The 17,287-nt window shown below is 46.1% G+C and overlaps 2 protein-coding genes across 2 annotated transcripts; one reads left to right on the top strand and one right to left on the bottom strand.

Annotated features, from left to right (window-relative positions):
- Positions 1–4,117, top strand: LOC131588870 (acrosin-like). The gene is made up of 5 exons (XM_058857906.1): positions 1–71; positions 221–433; positions 1,221–1,486; positions 1,756–1,901; positions 2,317–4,117. The coding sequence occupies exons 1-5, from the start codon at positions 1–3 to the stop codon at positions 2,872–2,874; spliced, it is 1,254 nt and encodes a 417-aa protein (XP_058713889.1). The 3' UTR covers positions 2,875–4,117.
- Positions 4,118–4,950: 833 nt separating this feature from the next.
- LOC131588866 (G protein-activated inward rectifier potassium channel 1-like) lies at positions 4,951–16,319 on the bottom strand. Its single transcript, XM_058857899.1, has 3 exons — positions 15,444–16,319; positions 8,878–9,094; positions 4,951–7,037 (listed from the first exon to the last, which is right to left on the bottom strand). Exons 1-3 carry the CDS (start codon positions 16,092–16,094, stop codon positions 6,466–6,468), a joined length of 1,440 nt encoding a protein of 479 aa, XP_058713882.1. The 5' UTR covers positions 16,095–16,319; the 3' UTR covers positions 4,951–6,465.
- Between the last annotated feature and the right edge of the window lie 968 nt (positions 16,320–17,287).

Genomic DNA, 17,287 nt, shown 5'->3' with positions numbered 1-17,287 from the left:
ATGAATCTGCTGTACTTCTTCATCCTGCTGGCTGTGTACAGGCCTGCACATGGCACCTGGGACACCTGCCGGTATGGCCCCAGGCTCAGGGAGGGTGCTTTTCCCCCATTCCACACCCCAAACCCCATGTGGGAGCCTCCTTGCCAGCACCCAGGTGCTGAGGAGCCAGTGTGAGCAGCAGCAGCTGTTGGGCAGGGCAGTGATGACTCTGTGCTTCCAGAGGGACCTGTGGGCAACGGCCCATGGCTTCTGACTACGACTCCATAGCTGCTGACTACAGAATCATGGCTGGCACAGGTGCCCAGCCGGGTGCTTGGCCCTGGATTGTCAGCATCCAGGATCCCAGGAAAATAGGCACTGGCCATACATGTGGAGGGTCCCTCATCAGCCCACAGTGGGTCCTCACAGCAGCCCACTGCTTCCTCCAGGCCAGGTAAGGAGGAGCAAGGAATGACACCACACAAACAGTTGCCCAGCCTGCAGCACCACATGCTGCTCCCCTCCTGTCTCCATGCAGTGTGCCCAGTGCCTCAGCACTGCAGAGCCCAACTGAGACACTGCTCAGAAAGCTGGGCTCATGCCACTGCGGCCCAGCAGCCTCCATGTGGCATTCCTGGAGCCTAAGGCATGCTAGGGCAGTCATAATCCTCACTGCTCTGCTTTCCTCTCTGCCTCGGGAAGCAGAAGGCAGGGAAGTGCTGAGCTGCTACAGGGATGCCATTTGGGACAATGTAAAAACAGAGGCCAGACAAAATCAAGGGAATAAAAAGCAGTTCTGTTTATTGAAGGGTCTTCAGGTACATTTCAGGCAGACAAAACCCCGCCCCTAGGGGCTACACTGAAAAGTGGACAATGAGTCACAGATTTTTGTACTTCTATAAGTTTGGTCCAGTTGCATATTGGGGGTTAATCTTCCATTTACAGCTTCAGGTAATGAAGTCATTTACCCCAAGTTTGCTTATCACTCAAGTCACTCATTTCCATCTCTCAGGGCCTGAGGCAGTGAGGTGTCCTTGATTCCCAGGCCTAAAGAGGAGTTGTTTTGTCTGACCAAAATGGGAAATAAGCAGCTAACATTGTATATGTAGTTTGGAGTTACACACTAAAGAATCACAGGATTACAAATATATGAAGAATATAAAAGCTAAAATCCTAAGGCATCAACAGCACATGATGTCAGAGGGGCTCTGCACCCTCTCACCCCTCTCTGTGCCTTGCAGGAACGTCACCATGTGGCGTGTGCTGATCGGAGCCACCCAGCTGACCCATCTGGGCCCCGAGGCCCAGGTGCGCCACGTCAAGCGGCTCCTGGCTCACCAGCACTACACGGCTGATTCGCAGCAGAACGACATCGCCTTGCTGGAGCTGGACGAGCCCGTGGAGTGCAGTGACTACATCCAGCTTGCCTGTGTGCCCAACGCCTCCCTCACAGTGTCAGAGCTGAAAACCTGCTACATTGCTGGCTGGGGTTCTGCCAGTGCTAAAGGTGAGTTCCCAAAAAGGGCCTGTGCCCTGAGGGTGAGCTGGCCACACCAGAGAAATGGGCTGGGCTTCCTGACAGCAGAGGCCAAAGTCAGGTGTAGGATGTATGCCTCTGGAGAGATGGCCCGCTCCCCAAAGGCAGACAGAAAGGACACAGCACTTCAACAGCTGCTCCAGAAGCAAAGCCAAGTCCTAGGGAGGGACTTCAGCCCCATACAGGGGAGTGGAACTGTAAATGAGCTGCTGGGAGCTCATTCCTTGCTGTGCTCACAGCCCAGCAGGTGAGTGATGTCCTGCAGGAAGCCAAGGTCCGTCTCCTGGATGTCCATCTCGTTAACAGCAGCCGCTGGTACGCTGGGGCCATCCACACCCACAACCTGTGTGCTGGCTACCCACGGGGTGGCATGGATACCTGCCAGGTAGGAGTGCTGGGAGCAGCCCAGCAGTAAAGGTACCCCATCACCACGTGCTTTGCCTGGCAAATCACTTTTCCACCCCTGGGTACCCTCCACTGGTGGAGTTTCCTTGCCAAGTGCCCATGTTCCCCAGGCCTCCCCCTCTGCCCAGAAAGCCCATCCAGTGCTCTCAGCAGCCCAGAGGTCCAGATTCTGGATCATCCATGCTTTGCCCATCCAGAATTACTGTGCAGATACAAGAGGGGGCCATCACAGACACCCACCCTGTTCCCAGCTAAGGTACTGGAGACTCCAGCACCTGAGCAGAGCCGTTTTGTGCCAGGAACACAGCTTTAGCAGGGGCTGCGAGAGAGAAGCAAGCCTCTTGTGTTGACAGCAGCCACTCAACAGCACCCTAACCCTCTTTTCTCTCCTGCAGGGTGACAGTGGAGGGCCTCTGGTCTGCAAAGATAACAGTGACAGCCACTTCTGGCTTGTTGGAGTGACCAGCTGGGGAAAAGGCTGTGCCAGAGCAAAACGGCCAGGAGTCTACACTTCCACTCAGCACTTCTACAACTGGATTCTGGTCCAGATGGGCCTGTGCCCAGCTGTAAAAGCCACTCCAGCACCAGAGTCAACCTGCATCTCAACCCCTTTGGAGCAGCCAGAGCCAACACCAACACACTCAGGCTTCTCTACTCCCACTCCACATCCACAGACAACTGTAACAGCCACTCCAACACCACAGCCAACCTTCAGCTCAACCCCCTCTAAGCAGCCAGAGCCAACACCAACAGAGTCAGGCTGCTCTACACCCACTCTTCACCCAACTGTGAAAGCCACACCAGCGCCAGAGCCAGCCTTGACCTCAACCCCCTCTGAGCAGCCAATGCCAACGCAATATCTCTTGCCTGCTCAACGACCATACCAGGTACTGGTGGAATTCTTAACTCAGGTGCACCAGATGCTGCAGGAACTCATGGGAAAAAAGCCATGAGCAGCAGGATGAACAGGATCCAGAGCAGGCTGCAGTGGACAGTGACCATTTCATACTGGGTCAGTGCCTGCTGATCCAAAGGCAATCTCAGGGTCAAAGGTGTCCTTTGTCCTGCCCATTGTCCTCCTCTGCATGAACACAAATGCTGAAATTGATTTAGTTGTGGAAATAAAGTTGCCTATTAACTAAGTTGCCTGTAACACTGTTAGCATGTGTTAGCAGTCCAGTTCAGTCTCCTGTGCAAGGCAAGGAGTCCCAAGCCAGGCACCAGCAAAACGAAGCCGTGATGGGAGAAGGGAACACAGGTCATGGGGGGCTACAGCTCTTGAGGACAGTTGGGAACACTGTTTTATGCTACTCATTAGTGGGATCCCTAGGTGTGGGACTTGAAAATGGACTCTTTCATGACTCAGGAGACACCATCCTAGAAAGACTCAAGGCTGAAGATTGGCCAGATACAGGCTGAGGAGGAGTTCCACAGCAGGAGTTCCACAGCCAGGAGCAAGGAGTTCTGAGCAGTGGGGAGACAGAAGAGCACTGTGGCACCTCCCATATTGTGATCCATCCTGAACTGTCTGCAGCTTCCCTGCAGAGACTGCTGGCACTGACTCCACATCTCTCAAACACATAATGAATATTTTGGCAGAGTGCCTCAATGTTTCCCTACACTGAGCATCTTTACCACTTTCTCTGAAGAAGCCACATCTCCATGCTAAGGCTGGAGAGCAAACGCTGGGTTATCTTCCAGGTAAATTTAAAATATACCAGCATCTCCTCAGTGTCGAGTGTTTTCAGAGTTTTCTTCTCTTCATTCTGCTTCTGAGGCTGTACATGCAAGGCTGAGATCTCTGTCACCCTGAGAAGGTCCATGTGCCATTTCAAAAGCACTGTACAGCACCATCTGTTCAAGAGCCAAGCAGCTCCCCAAAGCAGAGCAGAGAAAGTCAGGCAAGAAAGGGGCAGGCAAGTCACACTGGGGGATGCATAGGCAAGGCAAGGCAAGGGTGGTCAGGCAGGGCAAGGCAAGGAAAGAGAAGGGAGGGGTAGGCAAGGCAAGGGAGGTTAAGGCAAAGGTAGGCAAGGGAACTGTATGCAAGGCAGGCGAAGCACGGGTAGGGAAGGCAAGACAAAGAAAATTTTATCTGGAAACAAAAGAGAAGGAAACACTTGCTGTGTTTCACATTCACATTGAAGGATTTCAGCAACACCATGCAAAAGAGCTGTGAGCTTTCCTTTCAATGTACTGTCACATTCTTTCAATCATGCACAGCTTCTGAACCAAAATTAACTGTATCAAGTGTAAATACTGGTCACAAAATGCACCCTCTCAATAACCTATTGTTGTCTCCGCCTTTAACTTGCATCCTGGAAAAAGCAGGACACCCCATGGAGTTGTGCACCCTCCTGCTCAGATGCATGAGCCATTACATCCTTTCACTCTTCAGAGCCCAGATTCAAAGGTGGTGCCTTCATTTTCCCCTTGCAGCTAACAAACTGCATCACACATCAGTCTTACAGAGTGCATTACAAATTTAAGAACACTCAGCACATGGCCCCACAGAAAATGTTATAGAAGAAAGGGGCTGCCCTGGAATCCACCTTTACTTTTGCAGCCTGTAAACTGCAGAGCCAACAAATGACTCACCTGTGTTCCCAGCTCTATGCAGGATCAGTCTCCAAGAGCCAGGATCCAGAACTGAACTCCTTTCATTAACTACTCCCACAAGAACGGTGCCAGGAAAAAAAAAATCTTGGCTTTTTCCGGGGCACTGTCAGCATCCATCAAAACAACCACACGATGGAGGTGTGGGCTTGCAAAAGAAGGAAACACATGCAGCCCAGCTCAAAACCACCTCAAAGGAAGAGCCAAGTGAAAAATGTCCCTGCTCTCTAAGTAACTGTGTCAGGATACAAGGATTTCCCTGATCTTCCCCTTCCAAGTGAAAACTCCTATTTTCACCACACTGAAACAGCAGCACAATCCCACTGCACTAATAGATGGGGCCTCATCTCCTGGAGCTGCCCCGCTGTCAACACACACATGCACGTTCCAGTAAAGAATTCTTGAGACCCAAGGTGGATGTAATTTTATTTTATACTAATTTTGGCAGTTCTGGAGAGTATGGAGAGTCATCATCATTTAAGACTTCATGCTGTCATCTAAATACTCCATACAAATACAGATGATAAATGAAAATACAGATTTTAGCACATATATATTGTTGAAATTCATGTTGAGAACAGATAAACAACAACAAACAGCACATTTTATCCCTGCATAAAATAGCATTTTCCAGTTTCACACTGAAGACAGATCAAAAGCAAGAAATAGTGAGCTCTGCAAGCCAAGCTATTCCTAGCTTGGATACATCACTTTACCACCAAGGAATGCTTTGCCAAACAACACGGCCACTGCCACCCCTTTAAATTTTACTGACTTTTGTCCACATAACAAGAGCAGAATTTGATCCTTCTCTTAGAGAGTGCTTTGCTAATGCTCTGGTGATGAACACCCCACTGAACACTGTTTACAAAACAGCAGGGTGTGTTTATAATTACTACCAACCAGGAAAGGAAAAGCCTCTCTCACAGACAGAGGTGGATTGAGCTGAATAGCAATAAATATCAAATCTACCAAATTACTGAGAATCATATATAAATGGAGAAGGCAAATGTACCAAAATTAAAAACAGCAACATCAAAGACTACAATCCATTAGTAAAACTCTGAGATGTGTAATGATGGAGCATTATTTAGCATTTTGCCTTTATTTATTTACTTACAATGTCTCCAAACTGCAATTTCAGTTAGTTGCAGTATAAAACATGCCATGAAGCTGAGCTACCATCTGAAGTTTCCTTCACAGTGAGTGGTGATATGGTCATTAAAATTCAGCATGTGATCCACCAAATCAAATGCTGAGGTCTAATTTTGGACAGGATAAATGATCCTCATGTTTACGAGAGCTCACGTAGGTCAAATGACCCAAATGGTTATTGCACACTGCATCCTGTACCTGAATGATCATGGATGAGATGTTGGGAGCACAGAGGGAGCGTGCCACAGTCACAGGGAAAGAAGGATGCACCAGGAAGGTCTCTTTCCAACGGGGTCACTGAGAACTGGACTAGGATTGAGCAGTGTCACATTTTCCTCTTGTGTTCTGTACATCAGGAGCAGTCTGGGATCTGAGCTGCAAAAAACCAGTATTCAGCTGCTGTTACACCCTTCTAGGTTTCATTTCTGAACATTTTGCTCTGTGATAAGCATCTGATCCTTGCTTTGTGAAAAAGTATCTGCATACATGGAAGACAGGGGAGATTTGCAATGAGCATGCTGATAAACATCATCAGGGTAGGAATCTCTTTGGCATGACAGGGTAACCTTACTGCCCCTCAAAGTCCTGTTATGCTACCTAAATTGGATCTGTACAGAACAATTATACAGAAAGGATCATTCTTCCTCAAAGTAGCAAAGCGAAGTTGTGACTTTACTGTGGAATAACTCTTTCAGGGCAGCAGTCTCCAATGCAGTTATCAGCAACAACTCCTGTTTCTTCAGCTCTTAAAAGAAGTGATCAGAGTTCATTTTTCAAAGTTTGGCAGGAAAATTATCTTCCAATTTCACCTCCAGAGCACCCATACCTGGAAAATCCTTCTGTAACTCGAGCTCGCTGGTAGACTGAGTCAGAGCCTTGGCATTTATTTTTAAGGCTTTAAGCTGCATCCTGTTATCACTGTCTTCACCATCAGAGATGGGACTTATTTCTTGAATTTTCAAGAGATCTCCAGTACTGGAAGTCTTCTCTGTGTTACTGGAACCCATTCTCAGGGCTCTTGGTGGAAGGCCTTCCTTCCTTGAGCTGATCTTCTGAAGTTTAGCAGGGAGCTTGTTCTTCTCTCCTGTAATATCGGCACAGTCGAGCGGACAAACCTGTTCTCTTCTGGTTTTCTTTTCAAAAGGGCTGTTCAAGAGAGTTGACTGGGACAGGTTTTCTTCTTGCTCTTTAACACTGTAAGGAGGAGTGGGGACTTCAAACGTGGCGTGAAACTGAGAATAATCGACACGGAAAAAGCCATCTTCCAGAGACATTACTGGGAGGAACCTGTGACCCCAAAGGACTTCATCTTCTGTGTACGAGGTCCTGGCTTGGCACGTCATTCCTGTGGAAATGGACAGGAGAATGGCATTCCAGTGTGAGCAAGGAGACTGCACAGGGAACAAAAAATACATGACAAGGCTGACAGATAAAAATCAGTGGTAGCCAGAAATCCAATAATGTTATGGATTATAAAATGGGGAATTGTTCCTAGACAATCTTCTGACAGTCAACGGAGTGCCTCTAATTGACTGACTAGATTTTTAAGCAAATATTGCAGATTTGCAGCCAAGCCAAAGCAAAATGTAAAATTAAAACAGTATTAGCTTGTGTGCTGGTTTCAGCTGGGACAGAATTAATTTTCTGCACCATGACTAGTACTGGAAGCCTACAATTAGGTCATCCCAAAGCTTCCCTTTTCCAGGCTGAACAATCCCAATTCAGCCTTGAAAGAATAAGTAATACTGTTTCTTGGGAGAAAGAATTATTGCTTGGCAGAGGCTTACAGAATCCTTTGACAAGGATCAGGTGTTGGGGGAGACAATGCCAAATAAAAAAGGTAATTTTTAATTTCTTCTGTAGGCTGTGTTACTTTTTCTCCAAACAGTATGTCAAGACAAAAGCTGTGCAGAGACACTGAAGCTCTTTCATGCTCAGACACAGGTGGCATTGTAAAGTCATTGGAGATTTTGTTCCACTTAGTGCAAAATACATCATTAGTAGCATTTAAATGTGTGAACTCACAGCTAAAATATGTTCTAACCAAGCTGGAAAATCTGTTACCATCTCACCACAACAGCACCCACAATCATTTATACAAATATCCCAGGTGAGCAGAACTTTAAGACTTCCTGTCATGGTAGTCTCCAGAGGCAGAATCAGAAGTCAGTAAGCCCAAATTCTGATTTGCTTTCTAGTTACTGCCACATGGATTCTCAAGTGTAAAATGTCTCCTTTTAAATATCCAGACAGGTAATTGCATTAAGGGAGGTTATGAATACATGCTTATCTCACATAAATGCTTCAGTTGCAGGGTAAGATGAGGCCTCTGCAGGGATCTAAAGATACCATACTCAATGTGAAAGAGCATTCTGCCCCAGTGGATTGTGTATTTGTTTAGGGCCAGCGAGTGGAGAGCAATCAGACAGGGATGACTGCACATGGCTGCACCAAAGGGACACCACTTTTCCAAGGCAGGCATGAGGCAGCTGCTAATCTTGTGGAAAGGACAAGAAAGCTCTCTGATTAATCAAAGTTTAACAAATCCTCAAAAGAAGGAAGAAGATCAGAATGCTGATGAGCATATTGAATGATTTGGACTTTAAGGGTACTCATGGATTGTTGATGAAGAGCTCCTCGTATAACTGGAACCCATTTTCATGGGATCCATAAAAGAACTGAGTCCTCAAAACAAAACACCACAAGATCAGCTGTCATTTGGACAACACCATAACCAAATTTAAAAAAGAAACAAAACCCTTCTCATATTTGTCAATAACCACATATTCCTACAACCTTTGTGACTATGAGGTCTGTATTTGTGCTGCAAAACTGGATTTCTTATTCTGAATTCAATTCAGTGCAAACTAGGCTGAAAGGAATTTTGCAGCACTGGCAACTTTTAAGGTTCAACTTTCTTTCAGAGTGGTGGTCCTCAGAACAGAAGCCTCATAAGAGTGTTGAGCTGTTCCACAAAGACTGGCAGGCTGTGTCTCTTGCTGGCCACTTTGGGAATTGGCAATGCAGAGCCCTGTGGGGAAGGGAGGTCTCTATTGGCTGGGAAGAGCCACTGAAGCTCTGCAGCATATGGCAGGATATGCTGGAGCATCCAGGACTAACAGCTGCCTTGCTAAAAATATCAGCACTGAAAACAAAGACTAAAAATCAGAGCAGATATGTCTTACCGGTAGTCTCAACGATTCCTTCCAGGATGACAACTATTTCAAATTGCTCACTCCTCAGTGATCTTTGTGAGAGACAGAAAAAGGGGCTCTCTGAGTTAATTTCATGACAGATGGTTAAAGGGGAAACTAAAAACAGCTGATCAGCCCCAGTTCCAAATCCAACATCCAGTTCACACTGGTCTAGTGGCAGAAATTCTCCCTCCGGTGTCTGTCTGGACTAAAGAGAAAAAGATGATTTAGTAATCACTGTGTGAGGCAAAACATAAAATCAATGCAGTGAAGTTTAAACCTGCCTCTTCCAACACATTATCAGCTACATGTATTAGGTCTGCAGGCTTCATAATGGAGATGTAAGTAATGCTAAATACTGTGAGGCTGCTGTGCAAGACCAATTTTGACTTTTCTTATTATTCCAGTAGATCTCATCACCACCTACAAACTTTACTGTGACACACACACACACACACACACACACACACATATAAATATATATGTTTATACACTTACAAAAATGTCATGTACCACACACTAAATGCCTTGTAATGGATGTTCAACATGAATATCCTGTGGCAAAAGTTCCTGTTAACGAGATCAAAATCTGCAAGCCAGGCACATTTGATTCTCTTGTTTGAATTCACATTCCATTAGTTTTGTATGTTACTAAGTTTTGTTTGGCAGACACTGTGATGTATTAACCCAAAAGTAAACACCACAGCAGTTGTACAGTACATCTGATAAGTGGCATTTTCACAAAATCACCTGAATTTATACTGATGATGCTATCATCCCTTCCATGTACCACCTACTGCATATTATCCTTAACAATTATTATTAAGCTGAGTGCCTCATTTTTCTTCCCATCATTTCATGGGTCTAATAAAAATACTGATATGGTAGTTTCTCTCTACCCCATAGGGTTCCTGGTATTCAAATTTTCCTGGTATTCAAAGTCTAACTAAAAGTTACATCAGTTGTCCAGGCAGCTCCTCACCTGATTGCTTTTAAGGTCTCTAGTGGAAATTACCCACCAAAATTAGAAGCTTTATAAAATTAGCAGCTGATATAAATCCTATTTAAAATCTTTTCTTCTTATTGTTTGATTAAAAAGCATTTAACTCTTCAAGAAGATGACTACTGATTATAAAGAAATATATATTATTATAAGTTATACTATCATAAATGAATAAATAAACAGTTTTAATTGTGTTTGTGCATTTGTATTGACAAATGTACTGGTTCCACTGCTTGGAAACATTGTTCACTGAAAGCAAGCCAAAGGCAGCAGGTTTTGCCATCAACTTGGATCTGTGTTCTTTTAAGAAAGTTTCTGTCTTTAAAGAAAATCCCCAAGCAAATAGTCTATCTTCATATTGACCTCACATGTACCTTAGAAATGCTGACTTTGTAACTGTCTGATATTTACTGGAGATTACAAAACCAGCTAGGCAGCAGCTGGAGTACAGCTTGTTATTAAATACTATCCAGGATTTCATCTATGTGCTACATGTTTGTTTTGCCACTGAGGAAGAAAAATCCTTATTGTCTAAATAACAAAGTTCTCCCCTGCACAGGAGGACAAGAGTCAATTTCTCCTTTACTGATGAAGACAAATATCAGCTGATTGTGTGTGAAAGCATTTTCACAAATTATTTATGATTTGAAACATAAAAGTGCTGTGAGATAAAAGCAATCAACACTGCTGCTACGTACCAGTCATGACAGTCTCTGTTATATGCAAAGGTGGAATCAGGCTCCTGCAAAACCATCTTTTCTCTTTTCCTGAGGCAAGCTGCAGAGCTAAGCTGCAGACTACAGCGCTGCTTTTGTTGCCTGGCTGCTGCTCTTGCAGTGGGTGCACAGACTGATTGCCCAGGTATGATCTTTGCTCCAAAGCTGTATGAACCAACATCTAAATCTCAAATTGTCCCAAAGCTTCATCAAATACATTTACCTAGACAAAAATGTGCACTTTTGCACAAGCTGTTGCCTGACTGACTGAAGAACTGTTTTATCTACACACCATTTTTCTTTGTGGAAGAGTCTTCAATCAAATCCATTCAATAGTAAACAAATCCAGCAAGGATGATTAGAGGGAACAGATCTGGGAGAAAGCAGAAGGTTGTGTTTGAGGTATTCAATAGCTTACATATAGGATTGATTTATGCAGGGCATGGAGGATTTTTAAAAAAATTGTTTGTTGAATAAAAAATAAGTTAACCTGAATGAAGAGAGCTTAATAGCCCCAATAGGTTCAGCCTCCTAGCCAGTGACCTTTGTTTTATATATACAGCTTTACTCAAAGGATCACAAAACAAGACAGAGGACTATAAAATAACTCTGGAAAAAACACTTGTGATTCTTTGTTTTGACCATCCACATAACACAAAGACAAGTAAAGTTCACAAGATTAACACATGTTGAACAAGGGCACAATTACAAGCCCTAGCTTGCAATTTAAATGTGGTCAGATGGATAATCTATAAAGGAATCAGAGAATTTCTCCTGAAGAGAAATTTTCACATCTAAGGGAAAAAAAAAAAAAAAAATATCTTGTGTCTTTAACTTTCTGGATCTTTGTTTTGGTTTTTATTACAAGGCAAACTTCCACTGCATCACCACTTAGTCTATTTTAGTGTCTGAACAAATACATCATGCTCTTCAGATATTCACTCCTATCCTTTATTCATTCTCTTTGTTTTTCTAAACCTTATTTATGCATAAACATGCATATTTCCCTTTAACTGGACTTGATGCAGTTATATTATTATTAACCCTCTGTCCATTCACTCATTAGGGAACCCACATAATTATGTTTTGATATCCAGGTGGACTAATTAAGCACTGCAGCAGAAAAGGTTGGATTCAAAAGATGCAGCACCATCAAGCTTAACACTGTAGCACATTGTAGAGAAATGTATAAATCTAGAAAATGCTCATTGCTCCTCCCCCACTCAGACTATCAGCTTGCAAGAAGTGTTATTATATTTTATATTACTGGAACAATATGATCTTGTTACTTTGATATCATTGTTGAAGATTTGTGTGGAGTTTTTCAGCTGTGACACTATACCTGGAGCTCTACCATACATAATTCCTAGGATCACTGCTACTTTTTATTTTAGTCTGGTTGCCCCATACTGTAAATGTGACCTGTGTGAGCTGGGCTTGTTCAGAACAGAGAAGAGGAGGCATAGAGGGGATCTAACAGAAACATTTCAAAACCTGAGAGGAACCTGATCAAGAAGACAGAGCCAGGCTTTTCACAGAGGTGCCTGACAGAAATGAGAGACAACAGGTATAAGCTGAAACAAGGGAAGTTTGGATTGGATTGAAGAAAAACATTTTCATCATGAGGACAGTTAAGCAGTGGAAAAGCTTGCCCAGAAAGGCTGTGAGGGTTTTTTTTTCCCCTAGAGATTTCCAAAACTATAATGGAAAAAGCCCAAAGTAACTTGGTCTGATCTCCTAGCTCACCATACTTTCAGCAGAAGGTTGGACCACAAACTTCCTCAAGTTTCTTCCAATCTGAACAATTCTGTAATATTAAAAAACTTATTTTTTTTGCACTTTCTGCCCTACTTATCAGCTTATTGAAATCACAATATAATGGTTCTTCTTACTTATTTCCAGTCCCTGTCACCTGCCATCTCCAAACTTCCTGTTACATTTTTTTTTTTTTGCTTATTCAAAGCTGTTAGTAAGCACAGCCTAAAGAACAGGTGCCTGCTGGTTCTAACCCAAAGCTCAGTGCTTCTGGGGCTATCATGCTTCACAACTGTATTCTTAAAACTATTGTTAGCACCTGTTAAAAACAGGCTATGAAGATTTTACATTCCTCAACTTTCTGAATCAAAATGTCCTATACTAGCTGAAACACTGTATAGATGACTTTACACACCAACACTATCCTGTTTATCAGTGACATATGCAATCACATTAAGAGAAGGTACAAATATGTATTGTGATTGAGTTTTATAAAATCAATACTGATTGCCATACTGGTGGCTGCTGCCTTAGGCACACTAGAAAGGTCCAGCAATCAATAGGCAGAAAAATACAGTTCACTGTGACATTAAAAAGTCCAGGACCTGAAGTAGCACATTTTCAGCAGCTAATTCCAAATAGTTTTGGTTTTTTTCTATTTCTTGCCCCAGGATTTTGCTTTTTCCAGCTTCTGTAGCACTCAATGTAAACTAGAAGGACTTGGGTTTCTGGAAAAAGATTTTGCTGAAACACACACAATCTTGTAACTGTTTTCCAAACTCCTCACAACTCACTCCAAAAAGAGCCTCGGACTTTTGCATGATATCCCTTTGCCACGCTGCTGCCCAGCCCCTGGAGCCAAAGAAAAGGCAGCCCAGTGTGGCAGCAGCATTGTGTTCTACTGAATATATAAGGGCATGAATCACACTGAGTAAATGCTATTCAGAAAAACTTAGTGTACTTTACAAAGGTAAATCCTCAGAGCTCCACTGGTGTGAGCAAAACACCCCATTCACTACTAAATAGATCTCCTAGCTCAAGTACAAAAACGTGATGCGTTTCTTCCCATTCCTTCACTGTGACACCAGTACAAAAGACAATTCTGGCTACCTGGTCAGGTGCAGAATGTAGCAAGGTCAGCTGCTAGCAGCACTGCAGGGAAGTACAGAGGCCAAAGCTCAAACCACAGAAAGGATTTGCTGAAGACAGCGAGTAAATTTTGGCACATTCACTGGAAGTTTACAAGACACACAAAGCTACTCCAAAGCAGCTGATGGAAATTCAAGGGCACCACTGGCTCCTAGAATGGTGTGTCCAGTTCAGTGACAAGGATTTACAGAAAGACACAGGAACTAATACCACACCTTTCAGTGAGGACTGACGGGGCAGCTACTGCACTTTCAATTTTAAATCTTCTTCTCTTCATACCTTGTGTTTGTCAAAGGTCACAAAACATCTTGGAATACAACACATGGGTATGATGATCATACAAAAAAAAAAATAAATCAAGAATTGCTCACTGATTTATTGTCTGGCTTACAAAACAGCTATCCTAAGACACAATGGTCATGCAGGTCCCTCAAATGTCCTTCAGTTTTCTGTCCCAATCATCTGATTACCAGCATAGAATTGTCAGCAGAAAGGACATCAGGTTGTATATTTGGTGTCTTATTTCAAAAGAAAATTAGTTGCCTTCTCTGTAAAAACAGAAGGTGACCCCACTTTTATTCCACTTTGATCTACATTCCATTTTGAATGATAGAATTAAATAGTTAGATTTAGAGGAGATTTCAGCTAGAAAACAACAAAAACCGTGATTCAGTTGGCTTTCCAGTTCCTACAAAAATTGCTCCAGTGTAACTCCTCACAGCTTGTTCCCATATATATATATATATAAATATATATATACACACAACTTATTTTTAAATCTTAGCAGATTCTCCATTTTAAGTGTTATTCTGTAGCAAGGAAAGTTAACATCTCAGTCTAGCATTTGGCACAGAACAGAAGGAAAACAGCCTTTCATATTTACCTACTGCTTCATGCTTGTTTATGGAGATTATTAAAAAGGCCAGAGAGAATTACCAGACAGAGAACAGAACATTTATAACAGTCAAATATGATATCCTGAAATGAATGTCATCACTGGGATCCAGCTTCTAACAGCTGAGGAGCTTCACAGATCTCAGCAAGCATGAACCCCTGACAAGTCACAGCTGCTGTGAGATTGCTTAGTCTTCTTCAGTTTTTCCTTCATTCTACTCCAGCCCAATTTATCTTCTGGACTTTTGTGACTGCCAAACTCTTTGGTCCTGATAATTGTTTTTTGGTTGGTTGTTTTGTTGGGTTTTTTTTTTGTTTTGGTTTTTGTTTATTTTTTGTTTGTTTATTTTGTTTTGGTGGGGGAATTTGTTTTGTTTTTGTTTTGGGGGGATTCCTGTTTTGGTTTGGTTTTTGGGGTTTTTTTTATGATCTCCCTTGAATTCCAGTTTTCTTGCATTCTGGATTATACTAGCCATTGTCAGTGATTAGTAAACAGATATTTGTGACAATTAAAGGGTGTTTCCACTAAAGCATCTATACAATCCCTCTGAAATGCTGTGAGGTCACTAGCTGGAACACTGGGAAAAGGGACTGCAAGTTAAAGCTCACCAAGTTCCCCAAGAAGAAGAGGAGATCAAGGTTGACCTTTATCCTAGTTTAATACCACCACAAATCAATTCCTTGTTCCCAGCCATCATCTATAAAGCAGCACGCCTTAGCACCCCTCCTTGCAGCTGTCCTGCATCCTGACACATGCATCCATCCTGACCAAAGAGCCTCACAATCCACTGAAATTCCCCTGGGAGTGCATTTCAGTCTGATCAGACGGTTTTCCCCTACGCCAGCTTGGCTCTTTCATGGCTCCTGCTGCGGACAGCTCCTCCAAAACCTTCCCCGGTCCTTCACAGCGCTCCTCACTCACATCCTCTCACCCTGCCGGGCAGGGCAGAGCAGCAGCAGCAGCAGCAGGGGGAAGCCCCAGCCAGCTGTGCCCACCCCTGCCCGTGTCACCTGTGCCACCCAGTGTCCCCAGGCCTCACCTTGATCAGCTTGCAGCGGATCTGGGCGGACACCATGTGGCTGTTGCGGAGGTTGCCCACACGAAACATGAGGCAGAGCTTGGCATCCCGCTGCGAGATGACGGCGGCACGGCTGAACATGAGGGTCTCAGCTCGCTTCTTGGGCTGCGACATCTTGATGAACATGCAGCCGATGAGGAACGCATCGACCACGGAGCCCAGCAGCGACTGGAAGAGGAACAGCACGATGCCCTCGGGACAGCGCTCCGTAATGTAGCGGTGCCCGTAGCCGATGGTGGCCTCGGTCTCTACGAAGAAGAGGAAGGCGGAGGGGAAGTTGTACACGTTGGCCACACACGGGCTGTAGGTGTCACCGTGCGCCTGGTGCAGGTCACCGCGCAGGTAGGCGATGCCCCACCACATGGAGGCCATCACCAGCCAGGCCACCGTGTAGGTGAGCAGGAAGATGAGCAGGTTCCAGCGCCACTTGAGGTCCACCAGCGTGGTGAAGAAGTCGGAGAGGTAGCGGCTGCTCTCGCCGCCCAGGTTCCCGTGCTGCACATTGCAGCGCCCGTTCTTGTCCACGAAGCGCTGCCGCTCTCTGCGGGCGCTGCAGCGAGCGAGGCCCACGGCCTGGTACTCGTCCCCGAACTTCCTCCGCACGGCTGACATGCTGCCGGCTGCCCGGGGGCTCGGCGGGCACGCCGGGGATGCTGCGGGGCTGGAGGGTGAGCCGCCAGCCCCCGGGGCTCGGGGAGCGCCGGGATATCCGCCCGAGGAGCCGGAGCGGCGCTGCCCGATCGCCAGCAGGGCAGGGAAGGGCCGGGAGGGACCGGGGAAGCCGCGACCTGAGCGAGCACAGCACGGCAGGACCGAGCAGCCGGCGGGGAGAGCCGGGCTGGGGACAGGGAGAGCCGGGCTGGGCTGGGGCGGAGTGAGCGGGGCTGGGGCGGAGCTCGGGGCGGGGAGAGCGGGGCTGGGGCTGAGGACTGGAGCTGGAGCTGGGAGCTGGGGGCTGGGGGCTGGGGGCTGGGGACTGGAGCTGGAGCTGGGGGCTGGGGCTGGAGCTGGAGCTGGAGCTGGGGCTGGGGGATGGAGCTGGGGCTGGGGGCTGGAGCTGGGGCTGGGGGCTGGAGCTGGGGCTGGGGGATGGAGCTGGGGCTGGGGGCTGGGGGCTGGAGCTGGGAGATGGAGCTGGGGCTGGAGCTGGGGGATGGAGCTGGTGCTGGGGGCTGGAGCTGGGGACTGGGGGCTGGAGCTGGGGGATGGAGCTGGGACTGGGGGCTGGGGCTGGGGACTGGGGGCTGGAGCTGGGGGATGGAGCTGGGACTGGGGACTGGGGGCTGGGGCTGGGGTGAGCCGGGGCTCGGGGGTCCCAGCGCCGGGGGAGTCTGGCCGAGCCCCGCGGGTTCCGGCGGTCAGGGTGGCGGGGCCCGGAGGGGACACAGCGGTGGGTCCGGGCATGGGTCGCCGGCGGCTTTTTCGGCTTTTTGCTGCCAGCCGTGTGCCATCGACGCCTCGTTCCGCCTCAGGGACCCTCGGGGAGAGGCCGAGGGGTCGCCGTGCACAGGTCGGGTCACCCCAGCGCAGTTCGGCTGCCCTGGGTGACAGTGACAATGTCACACCGAGAGGAGGAATTTGAAAGGGAAATCGTGAGGTAGGTCGCCTCTTACACGAAGAAATGCAAACGTGCTACTCTTCAGTCCGCATTTCATATAAGTATTCCAAGTAAACCATAACCTTTACAATAGTGAAGCCTGGTCCATCGGATTAGACTGTAATTGTGTCTAGGCATTCCTGATTAACACAGAGAAACTGTTCCAAAGACCCTTTCCTAGAAGCTTAAGCGACTACAATGTAGCTCT

The sequence above is a fragment of the Poecile atricapillus genome, chromosome 27 (genome assembly GCF_030490865.1).
Source record: "Poecile atricapillus isolate bPoeAtr1 chromosome 27, bPoeAtr1.hap1, whole genome shotgun sequence".
NCBI lineage: Eukaryota > Metazoa > Chordata > Aves > Passeriformes > Paridae > Poecile > Poecile atricapillus.
The sequence above is the reverse complement of the archived record's forward strand: the minus strand, read 5'-3'. Positions and strand labels throughout refer to the sequence as shown.